The sequence below is a fragment of the Mycena indigotica genome (assembly GCF_014461135.1).
Source record: "Mycena indigotica strain 171206Taipei chromosome Unknown Mind.scaff0002, whole genome shotgun sequence".
NCBI lineage: Eukaryota > Fungi > Basidiomycota > Agaricomycetes > Agaricales > Mycenaceae > Mycena > Mycena indigotica.
The window spans coordinates 3,114,718-3,138,729 of record NW_023503001.1 but is presented as its reverse complement, the minus strand read 5'-3'; the positions used below and the strand labels follow the sequence as shown (position 1 = coordinate 3,138,729).

The 24,012-nt window shown below is 51.2% G+C and overlaps 7 protein-coding genes across 7 annotated transcripts; 5 read left to right on the top strand and 2 right to left on the bottom strand.

Moving 5' to 3' along the window:
* Positions 1-13,033: 13,033 nt before the first annotated feature.
* Positions 13,034-13,533, bottom strand: MIND_00216600 (uncharacterized protein; the record flags this gene model as incomplete). Its single annotated transcript, XM_037359058.1, has 4 exons — positions 13,034-13,102; positions 13,151-13,205; positions 13,265-13,375; positions 13,427-13,533. The coding sequence occupies 4 exons, from the start codon at positions 13,531-13,533 to the stop codon at positions 13,034-13,036; spliced, it is 342 nt and encodes a 113-aa protein (XP_037224153.1).
* A 778-nt stretch (positions 13,534-14,311) lies between these two features.
* On the bottom strand, positions 14,312-15,464 carry MIND_00216500 (Hydroxymethylglutaryl-lyase; the record flags this gene model as incomplete). Its single annotated transcript, XM_037359057.1, has 3 exons — positions 14,312-14,641; positions 14,697-15,170; positions 15,225-15,464. The coding sequence occupies 3 exons, from the start codon at positions 15,462-15,464 to the stop codon at positions 14,312-14,314; spliced, it is 1,044 nt and encodes a 347-aa protein (XP_037224152.1).
* Positions 15,465-15,520: 56 nt separating this feature from the next.
* Positions 15,521-16,113, top strand: MIND_00216400 (Glutaredoxin; the record flags this gene model as incomplete). The annotated part of the gene is made up of 4 exons (XM_037359056.1): positions 15,521-15,679; positions 15,729-15,844; positions 15,892-15,977; positions 16,034-16,113. Exons 1-4 carry the CDS (start codon positions 15,539-15,541, stop codon positions 16,111-16,113), a joined length of 423 nt encoding a protein of 140 aa, XP_037224151.1. The 5' UTR covers positions 15,521-15,538.
* Positions 16,114-16,453: 340 nt separating this feature from the next.
* MIND_00216300 (uncharacterized protein) lies at positions 16,454-17,734 on the top strand (the record flags this gene model as incomplete). Its single annotated transcript, XM_037359055.1, has 1 exon — positions 16,454-17,734. The coding sequence occupies one exon, from the start codon at positions 16,454-16,456 to the stop codon at positions 17,732-17,734; it is 1,281 nt and encodes a 426-aa protein (XP_037224150.1).
* Positions 17,735-18,652: 918 nt separating this feature from the next.
* Positions 18,653-19,515, top strand: MIND_00216200 (uncharacterized protein; the record flags this gene model as incomplete). The annotated part of the gene is made up of 5 exons (XM_037359054.1): positions 18,653-18,783; positions 18,843-19,036; positions 19,090-19,121; positions 19,178-19,362; positions 19,410-19,515. The coding sequence occupies 5 exons, from the start codon at positions 18,653-18,655 to the stop codon at positions 19,513-19,515; spliced, it is 648 nt and encodes a 215-aa protein (XP_037224149.1).
* An 855-nt stretch (positions 19,516-20,370) lies between these two features.
* Positions 20,371-21,265, top strand: MIND_00216100 (uncharacterized protein; the record flags this gene model as incomplete). Its single annotated transcript, XM_037359053.1, has 2 exons — positions 20,371-20,667; positions 20,723-21,265. 2 exons carry the CDS (start codon positions 20,371-20,373, stop codon positions 21,263-21,265), a joined length of 840 nt encoding a protein of 279 aa, XP_037224148.1.
* Positions 21,266-22,973: 1,708 nt separating this feature from the next.
* On the top strand, positions 22,974-23,891 carry MIND_00216000 (uncharacterized protein; the record flags this gene model as incomplete). The annotated part of the gene is made up of 1 exon (XM_037359052.1): positions 22,974-23,891. The coding sequence occupies one exon, from the start codon at positions 22,974-22,976 to the stop codon at positions 23,889-23,891; it is 918 nt and encodes a 305-aa protein (XP_037224147.1).
* Positions 23,892-24,012: the final 121 nt, after the last annotated feature.

Here is a 24,012-nt window from a genome sequence, read left to right as displayed (position 1 = left end):
GTTCAAAGTTCAAATTAACGATCACTACTCCCCTGGCCTTGGGCTGTGCGCTAGCGATCTCGGCAATTTTGCATCTATCAATCTCGCGCTGTCAATATGCAAAATATATAAAAGCCTCTCAGTTTTTTGGTGATCGACCTCTCACGCCCCTCCTTCCTCTCCGCTGAACAAAACAAACCTCACTTGTACCTGGTCTGGGGGTGTCTTGTGTGGACACTCAGTTTTTGATAGCGTGAGGATGGAGGAAGTGTGGCCCGTCGCACTTAATCCCTTGGAGATGGACTTGGAATTGATGAAACAAGAGCCGCTACTCTCTGCATTTGCCTCGGCGCCTGGCATTCAACTGGACGCAGTGTTTGCATCTATGGATGCACGCTGGGTGAGTCTCTCCCTCCTCTCTTATTTCCTGACTCAACACAACCAATAGGAAACCGTGGTCAAGGAATGGGTGGAAACCGTGTTCAATTGGACTCTGTCCGCGAACCTTCCACTAAGACTGGCGGCGTATTGTTTCATTGAAATACTGTGGATGCGCTCGCGCTCCGTGCCCAACGACCTGGTGCTGAGTCGCTCACGCGAGTATCGACAGAGAATGCTAGCCTCCTGCCTTGCTAGCCTGCCTCAGAACTTTCGGGAGTACACCATCGTCGACGAATATGGACCTCTCTCTGATCTGTCTGATCTGGAGGAGGAACCGCTGATTACCCCCAAGAAGAAAAAGCGTGTGCCCAAGCCTCTTCCGGCCACTGATGTAGCCATTTTGGCCTTTTGTCACTCCAGTATCGAATCTTTAGAAGCTTTCCTTGCTGCTCCTGCTACTGAAGAGGAATACAAGGACTTGCGGAACATTCCCAACCTAAAACGTCTGAACCTCCACCCCAAGTTATACGAAGTTCTACGTTGCGATATCCTGTATCGTCAGCACAAACAGTCTTGGACGGATGCCATTTTTTGCACACCTCGAAAGATCACCCTCCATTCGTCTCCTTCCTCCGATCTCCGCAAGCTGATCCTCATGTTATTGCTCAAGAAGGGCAAAAAGTTGGACTGTGAGCGCTGTTGGGGTCTGGGCTTCTCTCAACTCTGTGTACGTCCGCGATTCTTTCCTCGGGTCCCCCCAGAGAAGCTAGAAAAGTTGGTCAAGCATGGGGTTGCGCTGGTGGAAACCACAGACGCGCCCCAATCCACTTCCAAAGTCAGTGGTTTTGTGTATCCTGTAGAATAAATCACTCAGACAATTAGTAGAAAGGTCAAGCATTGAACACCGTGCATGTTGATGATTTGGGATTCCAATTAGCTCTGGTAGAACCGCGACCGAGCGTGGTCGAACGATGTGGGCGGGACATCACTCGATGCCAGGATCTACGGACACGGAAGACGGTAAGATCAACTTTTGAAAATCTTAACCTGGATCTGAAGTTATTCCCAGTTCTTAGCAGTTAGCTACGATGCTATCCCTTTTTCCCTGCTACAAGAAATGGTCGAACACATGGATCTGGTTGCGGCCACCAAGATCACCAGAGGCCAAGCGAAACAAGGTTTCCCAGGCTCCATGTGTGTAGATGGAATTCGTCTCCCCTGCTGGGGGTCGCACGGGGGACAATTTGTTGGCCTATGTCAACACTCAAGCCCGGGAAAGGCAAGATTACGAGTCTTTGTTTCTTTCCGCCAAGGTGTGTTGGTACATTATCTGCAATTTCTTGCCGCTGAATAGATCCGTAGTATGCCCACATATTAGACGATCTGGCAACGCAAATGTATCCAGCCCATCGACGGGAGCTCAGATCCGCGGCTAAGGATAGTGGCCTGGCTCGATTGGGCACCCAGATCGGCAACGTTTACTACTGCCGCAATTATACTAGCCCTGCTCATTTTGATCGTGATGCTGGTGCCACCCTCCGAGAAGTAGCCCATGGTATGCTTCAACCTACAGTCCAACTTAAATTGGAGAATTGCCTGCCGGGGGAGTTTGATTTTGTGGTTTTGGAGTGGGGCGTGCGCCTTCGCACTCGAACTAACACTGCATGGGCATTCAATGCTCGCTACGCCCATTGTCCAATCCTTCCTTCACAAACTTCTCTCAACAATGGGGCGCTTTCACTTGGGCTGCATAAAACGGTTCGACAGAGAGACGTGGTAGCTGCTGACAAGAGAGAACGTGCTCGACAAAACTATGACCTGCGTACGGAATTGTTGAACCTTTCGTACCGTAAACTGTAGCTGCAACTTTCACTCGAAAAACTCTTGCTGCCACTCCTTCCAAAAGCGCTGCCGCGGGATCCACCTTAGTGATGCGTATTCTGGAAGCTTCCCCAAGCGCCTCGATAATCTGATTGATCTCATTTTCCTCAACTATTCTGAACCATTGGATTCGCAGTGACACGGGCACTTCAGACAGAGTTTGGAGGGAGGCCACCGCGTTCAGAGGTGTTTGATGCAACATATTGCGCGTCAACTCCAATCTTTGCAAGGCGGGCACCCTGAAACGGCTGAGAAGGGTACCATCTGGGCGGTCTCTGATGGCCTTCTGCTCGAAAATCATAGTTTGAAGAGATGGAAGCGTAATCGTTTGCGAGGCAGGCCGGTGGTCGAAGAGTACCAGACGCATATGCATGAGTCTGGTACAGTCCAAAAGATGAGGCCAAATAGGACGAGCATAACAAGGTTGCTCCCAATCGAGGATGCGCAGCTGGGTCCAAGTTATAGACAGTCTTCCGCGAGGAACTCCGGCACAAATCAGCTGGTGCAATTGTGGTGTAGTGAGGCTCAAATAGGTTCCTGGAGCTTGAGGTCTGCCCCACTCGCACCCGACAGCCTCGCCTGCCCTAATTTCGAGCCGTTGAAGATTTTTCGCTTGGCCTTGAAGAGGCGTAAAACGATCATCCAAAGCCGGTATGACCATCTCTTGAATGCGAGGGATAAAAGCCGCGACGGTGTTCACCACGACAGCCGTGTGGAAGCTGCTCTCGATTTGAATGCTCAAGGGACTATGCGGGTAGCGCTCAAGAGTGTTGCGGAGCACAGCCAGATGACACGTGGTGAAGGACTCTGGGATACGAAATGTTGTGTAGAAGTGGGGCAGAGTTGCGACCAAGTTATGAAAGCGTTTGCACACCAGACCCAACTGCTCTTGAGCCGACCACTTCCCAACTAGATCCAATTTGGTTGTTGCGTTGACTCTCCTGTCTCCGTTGGGTACGCGGGATAAAATGAGGCAGATGAGCTCGTCAGGAAAATTGAGGATGGGAAGCGTTTCTTTGTCCAGCACTTGTTGGTGGAACCTAATGTGTGCCTGCACTTCCTCCAACTCCTGCTGCAATTGTTCGGCACGCTGGTACAGCCGTTCGAGACTTCGGCGATGTCTTTGGTTCACGAGCTTCATCTTCAAGGGGAGAAAAAGCACGTGACATCTGCCACGTCTCCTCGTTCCTCCTCCCATCTACCAAACCAAACATGAATCGCTACACCATACTCCACGTCAGTAACATTCCCGTGGGCGCCCATTTGACTCACTTTGAGGTGAGGACCTCTCTTTTCCCCCCATATCGTCTCAAAAACGTCGTCAGGCCTTGTTTTCTGCGTAAGCTTCTATAATACTTGAAGGGCACCCTTTCATCTCTTTAGCTTCGGAACCCTGGTTCGAATCGACCGGCCCCGTAGCAATGTCCACTATGCTTTTGTTGTATTCGCAGATCCCCGAGCTGCTCAGCGCGCGCGCGCCATTTTGTACTGCACCCTAGCCTTTATATTCCCTCATACGCTAATGGTGTCAAACAGGGATGGAGTGTATTTCCTCGGGAACCGCCTGCACATTGAGGCAAGTGTCTCTTTTGTGGCTTTGCTCAGCCTACAGGTTGGCCTAACCAGTTGCTTTAGTGGGCCAGATCAACGGGCTCTGGGAATTTCCGTCGTAGGATGCGTCAACTTAATGGACATTTTTGACCAAAAGCTCTACTTTTACCGCTCTACTTTTACCCTTTGATGTGACTCTGTACTCTGCCCTGTGACTTTTGCTGCGTTGTCTTCTACACATGTCACTTACAATGGCCACGGAAGCGCACTGCGACCTTTTATTGGAGTCGATACAGACCCAGGAACGGATACCAGTTTCCGAGTTGATTGATCAAGCTCTCCTACTCAAGGCCTACTACGAGCAGGGAGCTCCTGGGATTCCGAACAAGACTTTGGCTGCTGCGACAGCTCGACCAGTGCAAGAGTACTTCAATCATGTAGGAGTTCTTGCAAAAGCCTTGGTGGAAGGCGATGCAAAGAAGTTGAATGTCGTCCTCCTGACCTTATGTGCCCTAGGAAGCTTTGCCTCTTTGAGGGAACTGCATCAAATCAGTCTCGAAATCAACCGTTCCAACGACACCGATGAGGTCCTCCGAAAGACCGTACAATGGTGGAAAATCGCGGGACAAGTTCAGCACGCTGTTGGTCAAGAGGATTGTCTCAGCAGTCTCCATCTCAGCCCTGCGCATACGACGTTCTGTCCCTCTCCGGTTCTCTCGCCTTCAGCTGCCAATGCTTTCGTCAAACTATGTCTACGCCACCTCGCTCTGACGACACCAGAAGGGCTACTGGATGAAATACTAATTCCCCTCGGTAAGTTCCTCGGTTCCCTTATGTTTCCCTGACAGAACTCCTTCGCAGTTTTCCAGGATAACCAGGAGATTAGGCATAGTGTGGCCATGGCGCATATCATATCTGTCGAACGCGTTGTTGCTGAAGCCTATTTCTTCTTTCATCGTCTGGTCCTGGATCGCGTGGTTGCTGCGTTGGAAAATTCTGATGTGAAGCTGACGAGTATTTGGGCACTGCGCACTTTCTGCCTCAACCAACGTCACTGTGTCCGTGCACTTCAAAAACACCTCCTGGACTCGAGCCATAAATTTCTGCGGCGGGTCACCAGTCTACCTGAATTGCCTGTCGGTGTAGGCCGGCAAGTCATTTTTGGTTGTCGCTGCAAAAGTTTGGGTTTTGCTGCGATAGAAAAGGAGGACTCAATGTACGAAGAGCTTCGTTGCAAAGGATTGCTTTTGTAAAGCTTACGAAGAACGTTTGATATCGACGCTAGTTACCTGTCACAATCAACTCTTCTTGTCATGTCCCATCCTCGATCTACTCCCCAAGCTTCCGAACCCTCTCCAGGCACACAACTTACCCAGTCGCTCCAGGGTCTTGTCGACCAATTCTCCCCCAGTGTTTGGCAGCGCGTTCGTAATCACGCGAATTCTCAGCGCGCAGCTCGTCTGCTCCCGTGGCACTGCCAATGCACCAGCTTCTCCCCCACAATTAGTCCCGTTCCCTAGCAGTGCCAATATTGCAGCCCCACTTGAAACCATAGCTCAAATGAACACTGCCCACGTCCAAGCTGTCATCTCACGCTCCGAAGATCTCCAAACTCTTGTCACCAGTGTAGGCCAGACTTTGGGTCTCGGAAAGAAGTTGTCTCGCGCCGACTCTAATAAGGAGAAAGTACGCGTTGCTCCAAGTCGTATGTACCATGGAGCTCAAACTAACCTTAGAGTGAATCAGTCCTCGTCAAAAAGATGTTTACGACTTACGAAGGGAAATCTCACTGTTCGCCCGTAACCCTCGCGGAGTACAAGGAGTTGTTTGCCCGTGGTTTCGATTTGGAACTGCGCAAAGAGGATAGAGAAGTAGAGGCCTGGGCTCGTGCCAGCAGAGGTTATGCTCCCCCTACAGACGATGGAGATGATCAGGAATGGCGCCAGATTTGGGTAAGCTGTTGCATTATCTTTTTTGGCTAATGGGCTTACGAAAAAAACACAGTTGAATGAAATGTCTGACTTCTTCCCCACCGAAAGTACACGCGACGAACTGGCCGACCTCCTCCCTTCTTCCACCCGCAACCCGCCCAACGTCTTGAACGATTATTCTCATATGCTCAAGCTCGAGGAGGTTCGTTCTAGACTAGGTTTATCCATCGGCACTAAAATACCCTAGATACTCAAAAAACACTCCCATCATGACGGGACTCAAGTCCTGTTCAATCATGTCGCCACGGCCACTGCTGCCCTTGATTTCGCCCACGAACATTCCCGCCGTAGCGAAGAGCAAAAGATTGAATTCAGCAAACGACGATATATCCAAGAGCACTCGGATTCTCACTTCAGAGATATCAGTGGCGACTACGCGGCTTGTGTGACGAAGATCCGCAACGACTATGAGGAACACTACACCCTATGGAAAGGTCGCGTTCATGGCAAAGATATAACTACGCGCAACCGTATCTTTGATGCGTATAAGCAAGTGCGTTAGCCTTTCCTATTAGGATCTTGCGCTCACCAAAAAACAAAATCCTAGCTCGGACCCCAGATTTTGCTGGACCCCGCCTTTTCCATCTCCAAAATGCGCCACGTATCCAGCAGCTATCCCTATTTCGTGGCAAAGGCGATAGAGAACCTGCCCGACAGTGTGGACGATCTTTGCGAGGAAAACGTGGCTGCAGCGTATGGGGTTATTGAAGCCCTGAACGACCTGCTGTTTAACTACGTGGGCGCCGTCTTGAAACGCGTCTCTCGCAAAGCTGCCTAGGGAGGGTTACGGGAGTTTCCTTTAGTAAATACGTAGTCAAGTGACCGACAATATCACATGTGAACCTTCTTGTCACAATGTCACAGGCAGATCTCTCTTGCGTCTTTCCTCCACGGACTTTCTCGAGGCCCACGGCCACGGACTTTTTTCGAGGGCCCACGGCCTAGCTCTCATGTCCCCACGGACTTTCTCGAGGCCCACGGCCTTTCGACTTTGGACTCGGCTGGAGATGGCGCTTGTCTCACTTCGTGGCCCACGGCCCAGCGCTTGTCTCACTTCGACTTGGACAACCTCAGCAAGCTACCTGTTCCTCGAGGCCCACAGCCTTTCGCTTTTGGACTCGCAACCTCTTGATTCATGGCCCACGGCCTTTTCGCGATCTACGACCCTATTCCTCAGACCGCCCGTTATTCACCGCAAGTCTTGCTGTCTACTGCTTCTTTTAAATACTGACACGTCTACTGCAGGTCCCAGAAAACACTACTCTCTTCAAGTTCCTAGTCGAGGAGTCTAATCTCTGCACGCTACGTGTCTCGGCTGCAAGTCTGACTTCTCTGCCTAGTTAGCTGATTAAGTTACAGAACTTCTCACCTTGTTCCTTGCGACGACGAGCCGACGCCTCCCATAGAGACGTCAACTTCTTTACTGTCCAGATCCTTCTAACCCTAACTACGATACTGACCCACTGACGCATTTGCGTCGCGTCTGCTATATGTATACTAACTTCGCCGTTTTCGCTGACTTAGTGACGCATTTCCCTTACGGAGGCGCGTCTGCTGCTATGTAACCTTACTTAGCCGTTTTTACAGTGGGGTCAGCTGCCTAGCTGCCACGGGGAATGGTACTACACGCCGAGCTGGTAGGCCCTAACTCGGTCCAATTTGGCGTACCAGCTCGGCGTGTAGCTCCGTTCGCGGCGGGTAACTGAAGCCGGGAGCTTCTTCCAGGAGAGAGAGAGAGAGAGCACTAACCAGGACAGCCAAGATCAGGTATGATGAACGCCCATTTTTCTTTCGCAGCTAACTCTGCTGCAGATTCCCCGAAGCCTGGTTCAGTCGCTCGAGATATCGTTGGACGCACTACCACTGGTTGGTTAAGCTCTCACACCTAAGCGAACACTTCTTCTAACTCTGTGACTTAGAGGCTGCAAAATTGATCTCATTATTGCACAGTCCCCGTGTAATGCTCGTCAAAGAGGCCGGACCCATGTTCGAAGCTTAAGACTCTCCTGCTAACTGTACCACTTATAGTCTTTCACCCGTTATTGTGGTTGTGTCATCAGGTACTCATAGCTATCTCATATTACAAGTCGAAGTACTCTGCAGAGGTTTTAAGTATTGGTGTAATGGTAACTATTGGCAGTCTTGACGGTATGGCTCGTTTCTTTGGTTCCTATCCATCCGCTTCTCCTCCATTTCCCTACCACGAATTAGTCAAGTTCATTCTTTCGTCTTTCTGGATGCGTCTGTGTTCGTAAACCAATTTTGAAGCTGGAGCTTTTTGGGCTGACTTGGATGAAGAGGCAACGTTCGAGGAGTTGGATGTGATGTTGTCGAATCGTGGCGGAAAACGATGTGTGGCGGAGGTTGGAGGAAGCGGTTGTGTTCAACGGAGAGGCGAGATCGGGCCAGTGATAGTTCGACGTTTGAGAAGGGCCGACGTTTGGAGAGAGGAAGTTCTGTGCTGCGAGGTTGGAAGAAGCGGTTGTGTTCAACGGAGAGGCGAGATCGGGCCAGTGATAGTTCGACGTTTCAGAAGGGCCGACGTTTGGAGAGAGGAAGTTCTGTGCTGCGAGGTTGGAAGAAGCGGTTGTGTTCAACGGAGAGGCGAGATCGGGCCAGTGATAGTTCGACGTTTGAGAAGGGCCGACATTTGGAGAGAGGAAGTTCTGTGCTGCGAGGTTGGAAGAAGCGGTTGTGTTCAACGGAGAGGCGAGATCGGGCCAGTGATAGTTCGACGTTTCAGAAGGGCCGACGTTTGGAGAGAGGAAATTCTGCGAGGCAAGGTTGGAGGAAGCGGTTGTGTTCAACGGAGAGGCGAGATCGGGCCAGTGATAGTTCGACGTTTGAGAAGGGCCGACGTTTGGAGAGAGAGGAAATTCTGCGAGGCAAGGTTGGAGGAATTCGCAGCCGTTGTCTTGGGCTTTTCCAGCACGTCATTGGAGCTCTTAATGGTCGCCTCCACATTGTTAAACGGTAGAAAAGCGTCTTCTTCTTCCCAATGAAAGTCGTCAGCCCAGGTTCGACTATAGTGCTCGTCTCCTTCATCGTCATCAGATTCTGTAGCCAGGTAAGCGTACAAAGATCGTTGACAGTTTCAAACTGCAAACTGACCGGTCTTCGCTCGGCGTTTTTTTGTTTTTTGTATCTTCCGTGGGGGTTCGATAACTTCAACCTCGTCGGACTCTGTAGCCAGGTAAGCGTACAAAGATCGTTGACAGTTTCAAACTGCAAACTGACCGGTCTTCGCTCGGCGTTTTTTTGTTTTTTGTATCTTCCGTGGGGGTTCGATAACTTCAACCTCGTCGGACTCTGTAGCCAGGTAAGCGTACAAAGATCATTGACAGTTTCAAACTGCAAACTGACCGGTCTTCGCTCGGCGTTTTTTTGTTTTTTGTATCTTCCGCGGGGCCTTGATAACTTCAACCTCGTCGGACTCTGTAGCCAGGTAAGCGCGTACAAGATCGTTGACAGTTTCATACTGACCGGTCGTATACATGGTCGCGAAGCCTGACCCCCCCGCTGAGCCGAATCGCGTTTGTCCTGGTCCTCTTTCTGTTGCAACTTGGCCGCCTCCCGGTCGTCGTGGTCCGCTATGGCTGTGACGCCTGGTCAGATGTTCCAAACTATTGCTAACGGTCACTCACGTCGCCAAGTCAACTCGTAGTCTGAAAGTCCACGTCAGTCCTTTCGTACAAGGGGAGATGACAAGGGAGACGTACATAACTTGTGGCCGTTCGCCGTCTTTCCGAAACGCGCCATCGGAAAGCACTTGGAAACATAGGACCCTAAACTGAGAGCGCTGGACTCGATGGTAATGCGATTTATCTTGCGGAATTTCTGGTACCGGGAAAACATTTCTGCTGCGCTCATAGTTTCTATAGAGTTTTCAACGAATTGAATCCTTGAATGCAACCTAACAAAATACACGTCAAATGACGTGTAAGAAAGCGCGTAAAAGGAGGAAAATCTGACCACAGGGCTGCAAGGGCTCCTTCGAAAGGACGGTTAACATCTTTCTCCCTTTCGTCCCAAATTTGCGCGACTCTTTTGATCATGCGAGGCAGTCCGAGAGCCATATTGTCGCGTATTTCGAGTGGCAAGTTGCGCTGCCACTCGGTCATCGAAGTTTTGAACCGACCTCGTAGCATGAGCCAAGGCCATCTTAACGTGACGTCACAACTTCAGTGTCAGATTTAAACGTGACTGTCACAAATGTCACAAATTCTGTCTGAAAGGTTACTGGGTGCTGTCGCTCATTCCTACGATTTACACCAGCAAGTAAGCTACTATTAAGAACGAAATGTCAACGAAATGTGAATTCGGTGAGGAAGGTCACAGTAGTGACAGGTCACGGGGTGTGACCCTCTTTGCTTCAAGCCACCACTCTTGCAAAGTACTCGGACGTCAACGTCGGGTGCTGGATTCTGTTACCTCACATCTTGGCCAGCCCTCGCCAAAACATGTCCGGTCCTCCCTCCCTGGCTCTCACGCCTGAGAGCGCCAAACTCATGCGCGCGCGATTAGCGCCTTTGCTGGACGCTACGAGAAAGAAGACTTTGCGAAGCTCCGTTATAACGACGCGGCCAATAGACAAGTCGGCCTCTTGATCGAGAAACTGCACCATGGGACACGTTCCCCTGCTGCTCCTCCAGCCCTTACACGCGCTCAAGTTGTCCACTCTTTACAGTCCGCGTCTCAGCTGTCGCCGGATGCCTTGCGTGACTACGCGCCAAACTTCTTGGACTATCTGGGGACGATCGCTGAGAAACTTGGGTGGAAGAAGGAGCCAGGGGTTGGCGAAGAGAACACGGTACGCGTTTTTTGGCATGTAAAAACATCCATTTAATAGGCACTAGCTTGGGTTTGACGCGTTATGGGCGCTCTATGCAGATCTGGCAGCTTGGGACGGTGTGACTGAAAAAGAATACCGCACTTTCTGTCGGAACATGTTCTACACACAGCTCACCACTGAGGTCCGCGAAGTAGTATCGTGGGGGTGGGCAGTAAGAGGGTTTATCAAGCCCATTCCGAGTAACCGGTCGGCCGAAATCCAGGCCCATTGGGTGTGTAACCGAATGAGTTATTTGTGGTGACGCTAACCTGTCCGTAGTTCAAGACATTCAAACCTGTGTTTGATACCAATGACGATCGGGAACAAGCTATCGCGGGGTACCCTTCACAGCGAGAGGATAATTCGGAGCACTTCAAATTTGCAATGCGGCTTGACGAGGTATTACTGTCTGCACATATAAACCTACTGCTGAACAATGTTTTAGATTATAGTAGAAGCTGATGAGCGATCTGCAGCAGCTCAGCTGATTGACAGTATTCTCAGCACAATGGCTGCGATCGAATTCGCTAGCGAGTATAACAAGCTCTCTGATGAGCAGAAGGACACCATCGCTCGCATGCGGTTCTGTCGAGACCCCGACTTTGCGGATCAGTTCCAGGACATTGACGAGGAGAAGGAAAGCGTTATCATCCCCAGCACGCAATTTTCTCGAGACCCCGAATTCGCGGGAGCCGTTCGAGGTGGACCTCTTGGGCAACTTCAACGCTTGCTCTGCACGTATAGATGAGGTGCTGCATGGAGACTATCTGCAATGGAAGGAGCGTAAGCATGAAACTGAAACTATCGCTCGCAATCGCCTTTTGGAGGCTTATCACCTTGTGAGTAGCTGCTTTGCTCACGATATATTTTAACGTATTGAAAGCTGGGACCGCATATGCTTCTGAATCCCAACTTCTCGCTTGACCGCCTGCGACCCAATCGTACTTCCCTGATGTATCCGACGGTGGTGGAGAAGATTACCCAAATCGCGCCGGTCGGGCCGCACGAGGGATTTGTTGTCAACAGAGCTGCCGCATTGGGCATTGTTCGAGCGCTGAGTGAGGAACTGGAGGTGAAATTGCGAGTCTTCATGAAGCGAACGCCTGCCAAGGTAAGTATCGGAGCTTAAATTACTATAAAGCCATTCAACTGGCTGGGCGTTGTCATAAAGATGTCTGTTCAAATTTAAATTTCTTCTGCAAAGTCTAACCCTAGTGACCTAAGAACTAAGACGGCCACGTTTTGCTAGTCTTTCTTTATCCTCACCGCAAATCACGGGACGACATACGCGTTTTATCTTATCTAAGGGAACATAGACCTCAACGGATCAAACATCTGCGGATCAAAGGAGCGATTGTTCTATCGAGCCGGACTTTACGGGTGTCCCGCCCGAGGGATTGTTTGACGACCTAACCTATGGGGCAAATCGCCCTCCGCTTGCCTCCCGGTGAGGGAGGCGCGCACCATCGAGACTGGTCGACTTCAAAACCAGCAAGGCGCTGTTGACGCTGCTCGTGTTGGACGTGAAAGCTGGACGTGAAGGTGAGCACACACTTCGAGCTGTCCAGCGTCCTAGTCGTCGACCCTCGCTCGCCCTCTTGTGCCAGTCTCTCCAAACAGCGGGACGTAAATCGTTCGCTATCCTGTCTTCGATCGACTACCCTTCCTACTCACGGGTTCGTGCAGCTAGTCGTCGACCCTCGCTCGCCATCTTGTTCTAGCCTCTCCAAACAGCGGGACGTAAATCGTTCGCTAATTCGGCTTGTATCTACGAAGGCAATCTACAAAGGTAATACCTGAGGAGGGTGCGTAAAACTGCCTAATACCTGCAGATGGGCCGGGCCGACCGCATCCGGGCCAACCGTAAACCGCACAAACGCGACGGGCCCGGGCACGTGTATGTGCACCGCGTGGCGTATGGGTCGGGGGATGCCGACGATGGTCAAGATCGGCCATTCGGTGGACGCGACGCGCAGGCTGGCTCAGCATCGTCGCCAATGCCGCGGCGTCCGATTCATCCGACTACTGGTATACTGGACACAATTGCGTATTCACGCGGGTAAGCTTTCTTTCTTTGACTCTGTTGCTAGCTAATCGAAATAGAACGAGTATTACACGACTATTTCGACCACAAACTAAACGCGTGGATACCTCGGGTGAAGTGCACGGGGTGCCCCTGCACCCACACCGAACTCTTCGACGCTGGGATATGTGGAAGTAAAAGGAAGTTGGCGAAGGGCATCAAGCGGGCCGCGCGCAAGGCGGGAATTATGTTTTGGAAATTATGAAATACTATTACTTATGCTATATGCTTACTCATCCAGACGACCTCATCCGCTTCGAGTAACCCAGTCGATTAAATGAGTCGATTTGTACGTATTCTCTTGCCATGTGCTGTACTTGTTTATACCTACATATTTCACGAGACCCATGGCACGTCTCCATGTCCCACCTCTCCTTTGGCCACCCTCTCCATGTAAGTTGCAGCCTAACAGCACATGAGTTTTCGTCGAAACCGAAGAAAGAGACGACTCACGATAGCACGATCTACCCGTTCGCCACGGATTGTCCATTGGTTGCCGTCACAGCGGCTGTTATGCTGAACCGACTTGTTTAAACGACGCTGTGAGGGGCAAAGGAGATGACATACCCCTCAAGGCCTTGAAGCGCTTCATTCTGCAGGGAGGCGATGATGCTAGCGAGATCAGGAGGCAGTTGACCAGCTTGGATGGTCGTGGCGAAGGATTCAGAAATGGTCGTTCTGGATAAGCGTGGTCAATTTCAACGATAATAGCAGTTCGTTCTAACTGACGCAAACTTCTTGCCCGCAGGTACAGGGACACCATGCACGAGGGAAGATTGAGGGAGCGACGAGAGTGCAACGGCAATGAGAGCAGCTTGGAGCATCGAGCGAGCCATTGGTGTTTTTTGTTGAAAAAGGGCGAAAAGTGTTGGAAAACTTGGTAAACCTGTACCAGGGAGATGAATGTGGAACTGCGCTGAAGAAATTCGGTTTGCATGAGGTGTTTTTATAGCCACATCCGTTCTGTGTTCTCTTGGCTTTGACAGATGGTAGAGTTGAGAACGCGGGAAGTGCTCCCCAAGAAGACCGAGCAAGCCGCATGCACCAGAGCAGGCAAACCCTCGACTCTTGCTAGCTATGCAGGCGGAAGACGGCATACTGTATCATGAGATGGAAGCCGCATTTTCGGTGGTCGTCATTGTTGCATTCAAGTTAGATAGCTACATTTGAAGGGAGCCGCATCAGAGCATCGTGTTCTCTTGCCGCAGCTTGAGATGGAGCAAGGCAGTGTTGCTACCTTCTTGCGGAAGTTGGAAAGCCTAGATAGAATCATTTGTCAGGGGAAAAGGTGATTCGTGGGTCATTGAAGACCTGTAACTGCCAATGGAGCTTAAGGAGTACTGTCTCTTGGGGGTCAAAGACTTGATGACGCGAGGATAGGATAGATAGAATTACCGCAGGTGATATGGTTCAGCCACAGTCGAAATGAGGATCACGTGCCAAGCAGCATTGAACAGGATGGCTAGATACTAGAGTTCACATATAGTTTCCTTGCCGAAACACGATTGAGAGTGCGTCAGAACCTTCTGGGTTGACGTCGATGCTGGGCCAGAAAGATTGGATGTGTAGGAGTACAGTGAGTTTACATGCGGATGACTGTTCACAGGAATGGGCTTAGAGCTTTGTCCTTTGTTTGTTCTCCCATTCCTTCCTCGCCTGGAGCGCTTTCCCAGCCCTGCTAGCGACTTGCCTGCCTAGGAGGTTGCTGATCCACGACCCAACATCCACCAAGAGAGAGAGGTCAATCCCTCCATCCTTCGTGCCCATAACGTAATATGGCGAATTTTGGAGAGCATATAACACATCTTCGGTCGAGACATTCCCTGTTGCTCCAGGCGAGTACGGGCAACCACCAAGACCAGCGACGGATGCGTCAATTGTACGTATGCCATGGTCGAGCGCAGTGAGAACATTAGCAATCGCGGTGCCATATGTGTCGTGGAACTAAATATCCAATCAGTCCAAGAGTTTAAGTTAGGATCTGTGGATGACGACAAACATGGCCTGCAAGCTTCTCCACCGGAACGCTCTTCTTCACCTCCTCGAGCATCTCCCCAACCTGGTAAGGAGTTCCCATCCCTACTGTATCCCCGAGACTGACCTCATAGCAGCCCATGTCAACCAACTTCTGGCTAACCTCCCGCACCGCTTTGAATTCGACATTGCCGGTGTAAGGACAGGCAACGACGACGCTGACATATCCCCTGGTCCGCAGTCCATTGTCTGTTGCGCTTCGAACCACTGGTTCAATCTTCCGAAGAGATTCGGCGATGGTGCAGTTGAGGTTTGCTTTTGTGAACGCGTCGGTCGCGGCGGTGAATACACTGACTTCGAGGGACGATGCGAGATGTGGATGTGTCTCGAGTAGAGAGAGTACGGAGTCAAGGCCTTTTTGATTCGGGACAAGGACCGGGAGACGAGTGTGAGGAGGGAGAGTGGGTAACGAAGTCAGGACATTGTCGGTGCCAGCCATCTACTTTGCAGACGTCAAATAACTTGTGTCGACGACTGCAATTTTGACAAGAACCTGTGGGACCCATTTCGGACTGACAAAGCTCCCAGCTTCAATGATCTGCACTCCTGCGTTTGCGAGACGTGTTATGAGCTCGGCCTTCACCTGTGTCGGGATGACACCACTCTTTTCATTTTGCAGGCCGTCTCGCGGACCGACTTCGACTAGAGTGACAGCATTCCTTGGGTTTGAAGCAATGGAAGCGTAGGCGCGAGCGATATGTTGAAATCGGGAAACACGGCGGATGCGGAACATGAACGTCGAGGATTAGATGTGTGTCGTGACCTTCTGTCAGCACATCACGCGTTTGGCTCTTGACCGAGCACTGGATGCTTCTGCGCTTACTGAGCCCTACCCAAGCAATTGCAAGACGTATAAATACCGCCAGGTTTCCCGTTGCTGTTCCCTTCAACACCCATAACAACTTACGCTTCGCTCACACCATGTCGTCTGTTCAAGATCTCGTCGAGGTTTGTCTCTCTCATTCAGCTTTGATTGCTGGTATCTGAAGGAGCACAGAACGCCATTGCCTCTAATAAAATCGCCATCTTCTCTAAGTCTTGGTGCCCATATTGTGCTCGTGCGAAGAAGCTCTTCCAAGAGAACTTCCCTGAGGAAACCCCACTTGTCCTCGAGTGTGTCCTATCATTTCTCTTGCTTTCGTCTTCATCTGTTACCATAGACTCGACCTCCGTGACGACGGCGACGCCATCCAGGACTATCTCGAGCATAAGACGGGTCAGTCAACTGTACCAAACGTCTTCGTCAGTACGTACCGTCAGGTCTTCATTCTTACTCCGTTGTTGACGATGTTCTGCCTTCAGACAAGAAACAAGTTGGAGGCAATGACAAAACCCAAGCAGCCTTCAAGTCGGGCGAACTGACACGTCTGGTGCATTTGTAGACGCAAGGCACTCAATCTTGCACGATGTAGTTTGAGACAAAGTAGACTTGGAAGGACTGTTGTAATAGTGTGCTATAGACGTGTTATTCTTCCCTCGGATAGTTATGCCTGATCAACTTGAACGATGTAAGATCAAAAGTCGATGAGTCAGCGTGTCACCGCCACGACGCTCACAGCGGCCACCACAACGCTTTGTTGTTGGCCTGGTGTGCGCATTTCTCTCTCCTCTTGTGCTTGAGGCGCCTGGCTGACGACTTCGAATCCTGCTATCTTTACCCCACTTCAACCATACCATCCAAACACTCTTGCTATTCCTCCTACGCCAGCAGTGCCACCCACAATGTCGACATCATACAAGTCCCTAATGGCCATGTCCGAAGTCCACACACGCACAGCCGAAGCCCAAGCGACTGCGGCCCTCGCCCAGAAAAAGGCCCGAGAGGAACGAGATCGCAAGGCAGCTGAAGAACGTGAGGCGAGAGAACGACAGCTCAAGCAACTCGAAATAAAGAATCATTTCGAGGCTCAGCGGAGGAAAGCGGAGGCCGAAAGAAAGGCAGCTCTGGCCCTGAAGCGTCAGGAAGAGGACCTGGAGAGACGAGAGAAGGAGACCCGGGACAAATTACTTTATGGCCCCAAGAAGGCGAAAGAGAAGGCCTGGCCTACCAGCAATAATCCAAACAAGAGGAAAGCAATCGACGATGGGGATGAATTAAATGGGTCAGTGCTTACGCGGGAGGAGAAGAGACAGAGAAAGGCAGAGGCTGAACGTCGTCGTGACTACCATGAGGCTTCATCTGCCCGACGCTCGTCTCCCAGCGTACTCGGAAACTTCTTGCGGAAGTCGGACAAGACGAAGAAGCGTGCTGGCAATGTTTTGCGAGGTGGTGCGAAAGACATCGTCACAACGCTTTCGGAGGAGGCCGCCAACTCCACCCACACCACATCCCATCTCAACGCGAAAGACCGAATCAAGGCTCAGCCCTCCCACCTTATCAAGCTATATGAAACGCAACGCGATGTCCGCAATATCGACGAGATCCAGCGCGACGTCCGTGCTGTTCATGTTTTACAAGGAGAACAAGCTCGTAAATTTGAATTCTTTCCTTCCCAAACGCCTCCGACGCCTCCCTCACTCCCTCCCTCCCAACCGGTCACTCGACGTTCCACCCCACCCAGAGAGAGGGCCTTTCCCATCAAATCCAAAGCTGGCTCATCAAGCACTGCTATTGCAAACAGAAGAAAGGCCCGGTCTCCCGACTATTCTCGTTCTGCTTCTCCTAATCCACGACGGGCGACAACTAAGCCATCGAAATCGAATGCTGCTCCTAGCTCCTCCAAGTCGCGCCATCGTGATGCGGCTCCCGAAGAGCGTGGTCAGAGCTCAATTTCTGACGAGATTTGGCGAATTATGGGCAAGAACCGGTCCCAGTACATGGAGAGGGACGTTTACTCGGACGAAGAAAGTGATGGTGATATGGAAGCTGATGCGTTGACGCTGGAGCGGGAGGAGTTGCGCAGTAGCAAGATTGCGAGACGTGAAGAACGAGAAGCAGAGGAGGCTGAGCGAAGGGCTATTGAAGAGAAGCGTAAGCGTAAAATGTCAGCGGGCAGGGTTTAAGTTGTTCTCATTCCATCATACTGTACAATTCATCACACACACTGGATCTTTCCTAAAACGAAAGAGCTATTTATCGTCGTACATAAGCATCCACAACCATTTGTATCCCTAGAACACCTTATATTTGCTTCCCAAGTACATGACAGTCACAGCATTGGTCTTGTTCACCTTCCTCATTGTCCTCAGTTCACCTGAATCCAGAAAGTGTGCATTAGAAACTTCGATTCAAGAAAATTCGAAGCTTATCGCGACATTAGTTATTTGGCTCAGCCAGAGGCACCCAACTGCATTTTTATTACTCGGCGTTACCCATCGGCTTTCTCCTTCACTTGGATAAAATTTAGAGGTCCGTTCTCCCATTCTTCACGACACGGGTCTTTGGTGGACATTGCGTTGGCTTCGCGATTCGCTGGCAGCCTCAATTGGCAGTCTGAAGTTTGCGTTTGCGCTTATCTTACTGCTTCTTTGTCTGCCTGCGGCAGTCGAGGGGGGATGCGTGAAACGCGAAACCCAGTTCAAGCGGACGGTCTCTCTGTGCTGGACTGCGAATGCAAGGTGCTAACCCGTTAATTTCCGTGGAGAATTCGAACACCAACATCAACATTGTTTATAATTTGTACTCGCGCGCCACGTTCTCGTCACTCGACCCATTCAATCTCCTTCTGGCCTGCTCACATTTCAAGATTTAGACCAGTAATCAGGCTACTGAGCGTAATGTGCAATCCAAATTCGCTTACTGGCCACTCGCCTCAAAAGGTCCACGGTCGTGGGTGAAAATGGGACTCCCCCTTAGCCCATAGCGCCACACCTTCCGTTCTCGTGTCGGACTGTGTGCCGCTTTTCTCGCTCTGCCTCTGCCATCTGATATCCCCTCCTTTTCTTCTTCCTGCCTCAAACTCGCCTACTGGCACCAAACGCATGGCCGGCCGAAAATATGCCTGGGTATCACTCTGGTTGCGGCATCTTCTTCTGCTTCGACGGCTTCTCACTCATACCTCCCCCTTTCGCAGGTTCCTTCTCACAGCGCCTCTGATGATCTGGGATGCCGGGTATGCTTGGCTCGTTTACACCCAACGAAAATCGCAGTGGGACCTATTTCTCTTGGTAGATATTGTTTAATGCGACCACGGTCGATGCCTGGTGGAGACCTGTACTGGTTTTGGAAGCCTTATGAGCTCTACGGGATGGTTGACTATGTTCGCGGTCTGGGTTCATCTTTGTGGTCTATGCTCACTCGGATTGTGCGACAGGTTTATGGAGTAAAAGCCTACGAAAACGGAGAAGGGTTTGCCAGCGCTGCAGGTGAGTACCAACTGTCTCTCGCTTCCTGAGTAGCGCTGATATCAGTACGAAAGCGATCCTCAATCTTCTCGAAACATTTGCCAACGTCTGTACCTTCATCCTTGCGTTGCGATATTGTCGCATTTACCGTGTGACACTTAGATCGGGTACCTTGTGGGCACTCACGTAGTCCCTTTCGATGCCGCACCGCTCGTCGGATACACTGGCGCGACTGCTACGCTAGCCAAAACAGTGCTTTACAGCTCACAAGAGTACTTTTGCAACGGATGTGCTGTCGGGCATAACACCCCCTTCAATCTTTTCGCATTCTGGGTCTTCCCCAATATGTGCGTTTGAGTATATTCCAGTCAGCTCAGCGTCTAATGTCCAACAGAGTCTGGATGTTGTTTACCGCGGGAATAATGTTGAGACTTGGCTCTGACATGATGGGCGATGTAAAGCGCGCTCGAGAAATTGCTGGGCAGAGAAAAAAGACATAGGATGACTTCGAGGTTAACACCAACTTCCGGAATCAATACAATCTCGCTTTCTAGACGTTTGACGAGTCAGAAGCTTCAAGGGCATCATAAATTCAAGTATAGTTGACTGTTCTGCAAAGAGTACAAAGAGGGGAACTAATAGCTACAGCAGGCACATAAAACATGGATCGCATATGCAAATATAAAGGTCCAGGAAAAGAGACGACGAGCAGAAACCTGACCAAATAGCATCAGCTCCGAAAGGAGCGGGAAAATCGCCATATACTTACCCAATAAGCATCGCTTTAGGCTACAAGGCAGCTTCCGCAGACCGATCTTCATCGAATGTGCCAGGAAGCGAGGTGTCTTCTCGCGAAACTACGCAGCTTCCGCTCGAGCCGTAGCCCTTGTCGGTGCCTTCTTCGTTGACAGGCGGCAGGGGAACCTCTTCAAATTGAAGAGTGGTTGTGGTGAAAGTATCCATGTGGGTTGGTCCGGTTCACGTTGAGAGATAAGTAGTGCGAGTGAGTGAGTGGGCTGTTTCTGAGGAGAATGAGACGAGGGGAACCTTGAGATTTTATACTGGACTTGAGCGGGTCCAGGCGAGCGACATAGCCATCACGCATTGAACTGACAATATCTAGAATTTCTCTTGGGGCTACCTTGCGCGGTCAGAGCTCGATTATAATTGTTTTGCGATGATCGCTTGTGCAGTGGCCAAGCACACAAGACAGAACGGGCACGGAGCGGCACACGGCCTCAAGCAGTGCTATGAGCGCGGGGGCCACAAGCGCACTTGACGAGAGTCGGCACTGACCTGATGGCGCATCTGTCACGCAGTTCATGTGACATCATGTGACCCTCATTCGATTCACCATGCCTGCCATCGGCCCTGCTATCCCAGAGCACCTACTCAACACGTCAACCGCCTCTGAAGACGAAGATGACGATGCTTACGCACCACCTCTACCACCCGATATGGTTGCCGGTGGCTCGACTCTCAAACCCCAACCAACAATCCAAGGACCGTCGATACCAGCAGCATCGGCATACGATGACGACTCAGATGATGATATCGGCCCCCAGCCGCTTCGCTCTGGTGTGGCGTCTGAGGAGAGGGATGCTGTTGCCGAGTTCATTGCAAAGGAAGAAAGCAGGAGAAAGCAAGTCGAAGTGCGTTTTGGGGCTATGCTTCCTACGCCAGCCTGACCATTCACTCACCTGGTAGGAAGCTGCCAATCCTAAGGCACTCAAGCGCGATGAGTGGATGATCGTCCCACCCAGCTCGTCTGGTCTTCTCGGGACCCTCGACCCTGCGAAACTGAGCAAGGGGCGCCAATTCTCACGCGGCACCGTCGTAGAACGTAATGAGGGAGCGAGCACTCTCTGGACAGAGACACCTGCGGAAAGACAGCAACGGCTTGCGGACGAGGTTTCCGGAAAGAAACGGCGGCTGGCCAACAGCGAGGCCAGCTCCGCGGCGGGCAAAGGAGACGATCTGGAGTCTCGAAAACGCGCCCGTGTGGATGCGGAACTACGCGACAGCGTCGCTGAACACACACGAAGAACTCGTGGTGCTGCATTGGTTGACATGCATGCGGCATCAGGCAAGGGTGAAGAGAAAGACGAAGCCAAGGCCATCTGGGATAGAGACCGCGACATGGGCATTAGCGGGAGGCTTATGGATGCGGAAAAGAGGAATAAATTGATTAAAGAGGCGAAGGGACTGGGAGACAGATTTTCGACGGGAAAGACTGGAGGGTATTATTGATTTGGCCTCCAGCAGGTGCGATTTCTTGTCATCTTTAAGCTCAAAGCTCCCTTCTCACCAGACAATAGTCATTCGTACCTTGCTTTCATGATGGTGTCAAGCAAATTCTCTCGGAGTCTGGGACTCACGCGATATGCCACGTAATAAGCACTTTTCAGGCCACTTGTCTTGGGAGATGGCGGAGGACTACACAACCATATGGATGTATCACCAGGCCAGAATCTATTGAGCGCCGAGGCAGTCAAAGTTGGTACCACTTCAAAGGACGCACATGGAGCCAATGTCGAGGCATATCCTGTGTGTGGAGGTGTGTTGACGTCTGTCGGACAGTAGTCACTGTTGACAACCTTTCTTTGACTGTGGCCTGCCAGCAGGCGTACTTGTTTGTCCTCGACACTTTTCTGCATCGCGTCACAAGCTGTGTGCTCGAAGTCTAATTAGCTGTTTGCTTCTCGAGTCAGCGCCCACCGCTAGATTTTTCGCTCGAACAAATCGTATTGGCATGACGTTCCAGATCAGTAACTTTCAAGTACCTGGGAACTGTAGGCAGTTCAAAAAGACCGTGCCTCCTCAGTTTCCGACGGATGGAGAGAAACGGTCAAACGCTCAGCTTGCTGATACGTATGAGGGCCCGATGTTTCATAATGCCTCAGTCCGCATCTCCATCACCAAGTCAATACATCGTTCAAGCTGAGAAAACTAACGTCAAGGTCCATAACAATCATCCTTCAGCTTCAGGGTATGATTTGGCTTGAAGCTTGAATGGCTCTGTGGCGCTCATTCAAGAATAGTTTTGACTTGAAGCAACGGCGCCGCGGCGTTTGTCGCCCTACCGACCAACTTGACTTGGATTATGTCCCGCCCTCAGGCCAACAACTTCTGTAGATCGGGTGGCGGTGGGTAGTGTTGCGAAGACCATGAATGAGTTCACGAAGCACCAATGCGGCTCGAGGTACTGAGTGATTCGGACGGCGTTCCCTGTCATGATCGGTTACTCTGGAGTGGACTCGGCGGACACGGAAACAAGTCAATGATCAACCACTCCTCCTGTGCTCGAAGATAAAATTTACTCCGTGTTGAGCTAGCGGCGCCGCTCGGACTCGGGATGTTGGTCTTCCACATCCAAGGGGTAGATGATCTCCCGCTATTAATCGCGGGTTTCGCTCTATCTCGGCGCCGCTCATACTGGACTTGTTCTTTCATAGCTTCAAGTCATTGTTATTAATTTAGACCTTTCTTTGTCTCTCAACACGTTTTCATCCATTCAGGTTCAAGTGACCTTTGTACACGTCATTTCACTCCCAATACCGAGGTTATACCACCTACTTGAATTCGATGCTGCGCTGGAGAGCGTGGGAATACAGGATCATAACCGCAACTTTTCAGTCACTGAGTCAGCCCGAACTTTTTTACGCTGCTGACTTTGGAGGTGGAGCGGAAGACCGCGGTAGACGGTGGCTGGTTGCCACTGGATTGTCATTGGGTATGAGCAATGAATGGCAACTAGCGCATCTACATCTTGATTCTGATATGCCTCCGCAAGTTTGTGCTGATCCCGATGTGCTGCAATGTGTGGCAGCTGCGAGATTTTCCTTTTTTGGCACCGAAAGTTGATCCGGCACTGCAGGAGTCAGATCGGTGAAAGAGCCCGTGACATGTTTGGTCACACACACATCGCCCCTTGCCTCTTTCCCCCACATCCCCGACTATGGCGGTTTCCGTTCTGCAGCTACCGTCTACAACATCGATGTATTCGTACTCGATGCCGCTCGCGCTCACTATGGCAGGCGGACCCGCCACCGAACTCCGCAAACGGACGACCAGTTTCTCATCTCCCCCCACCGATTCCACGCGACCAAGGAAACGACTTCATCGTACAGAGAGCGTTGTGGATCTTACTGTACTGGCCCGAACCACCTTACCACCATACGCCACTCCACTCACAACCCCTTCACCAATCCCTTACAACCGCACACTCAAGTTCTACAAAGAGCAGAAGGATCGGAAGAAAGGGATAATACGACGCGAAATTCATCCTTCTCCGAGGTCGTGTGCCTCCATTACTCCCCCTGTCCACCCCTCCGCAAATCCAATATTGGATCGGCCCCTGCGACTACCGTCCACATCGCCCCTAGCTCAGAACGATGGCTGTGCTAGAGCTATGGTCCTTCCTATTCCTCCCTCTTCATTTTTGGCTTGTGGTCCGGCCCATCCGCCACCTCCAAGCGCTCGATCGAGATCCAAGCCCAAGGCCCAGGCTGACTTACACCGTCGGGCTCTCACTGCGTGTATGCGTGAGTCACCCGAAGGCGCCAAGATTCTTCGGATGGGTGCTCGGCTTGCAGTCGAAATCATGTCGGCCACGAAAGAGTTGGAGCGGCTGTGTGGGAACTCAGAGAACGACCTGCTGGGGGACGAGGATGCCATGGGAGAAATCGACGATGAAGTTGTTGCGGCAATGGACGACATTGACATGGAAGATGTTGTCCGAGAGCTTACGCCCGAGCCGGAACCTGTTATGAGTGCATCGTGGGTCGTTGTCGGCGGACAGCCTCTGCCTTGTGGCCGTGAAATCGCGCCGCAGAGGGAGGACTGGGAAATGGTTGTGGTTGATTGCGTCGCATGAAACTATGGACCGATGACGAAAAGCATCATGGTCTTCACCTCCCGCGATCCTACACTATGGCCAGCGGAGCTTGATATCAGGCGTTGCTGTTGCCGGTGACACGCATACGCGTCATGGCTCA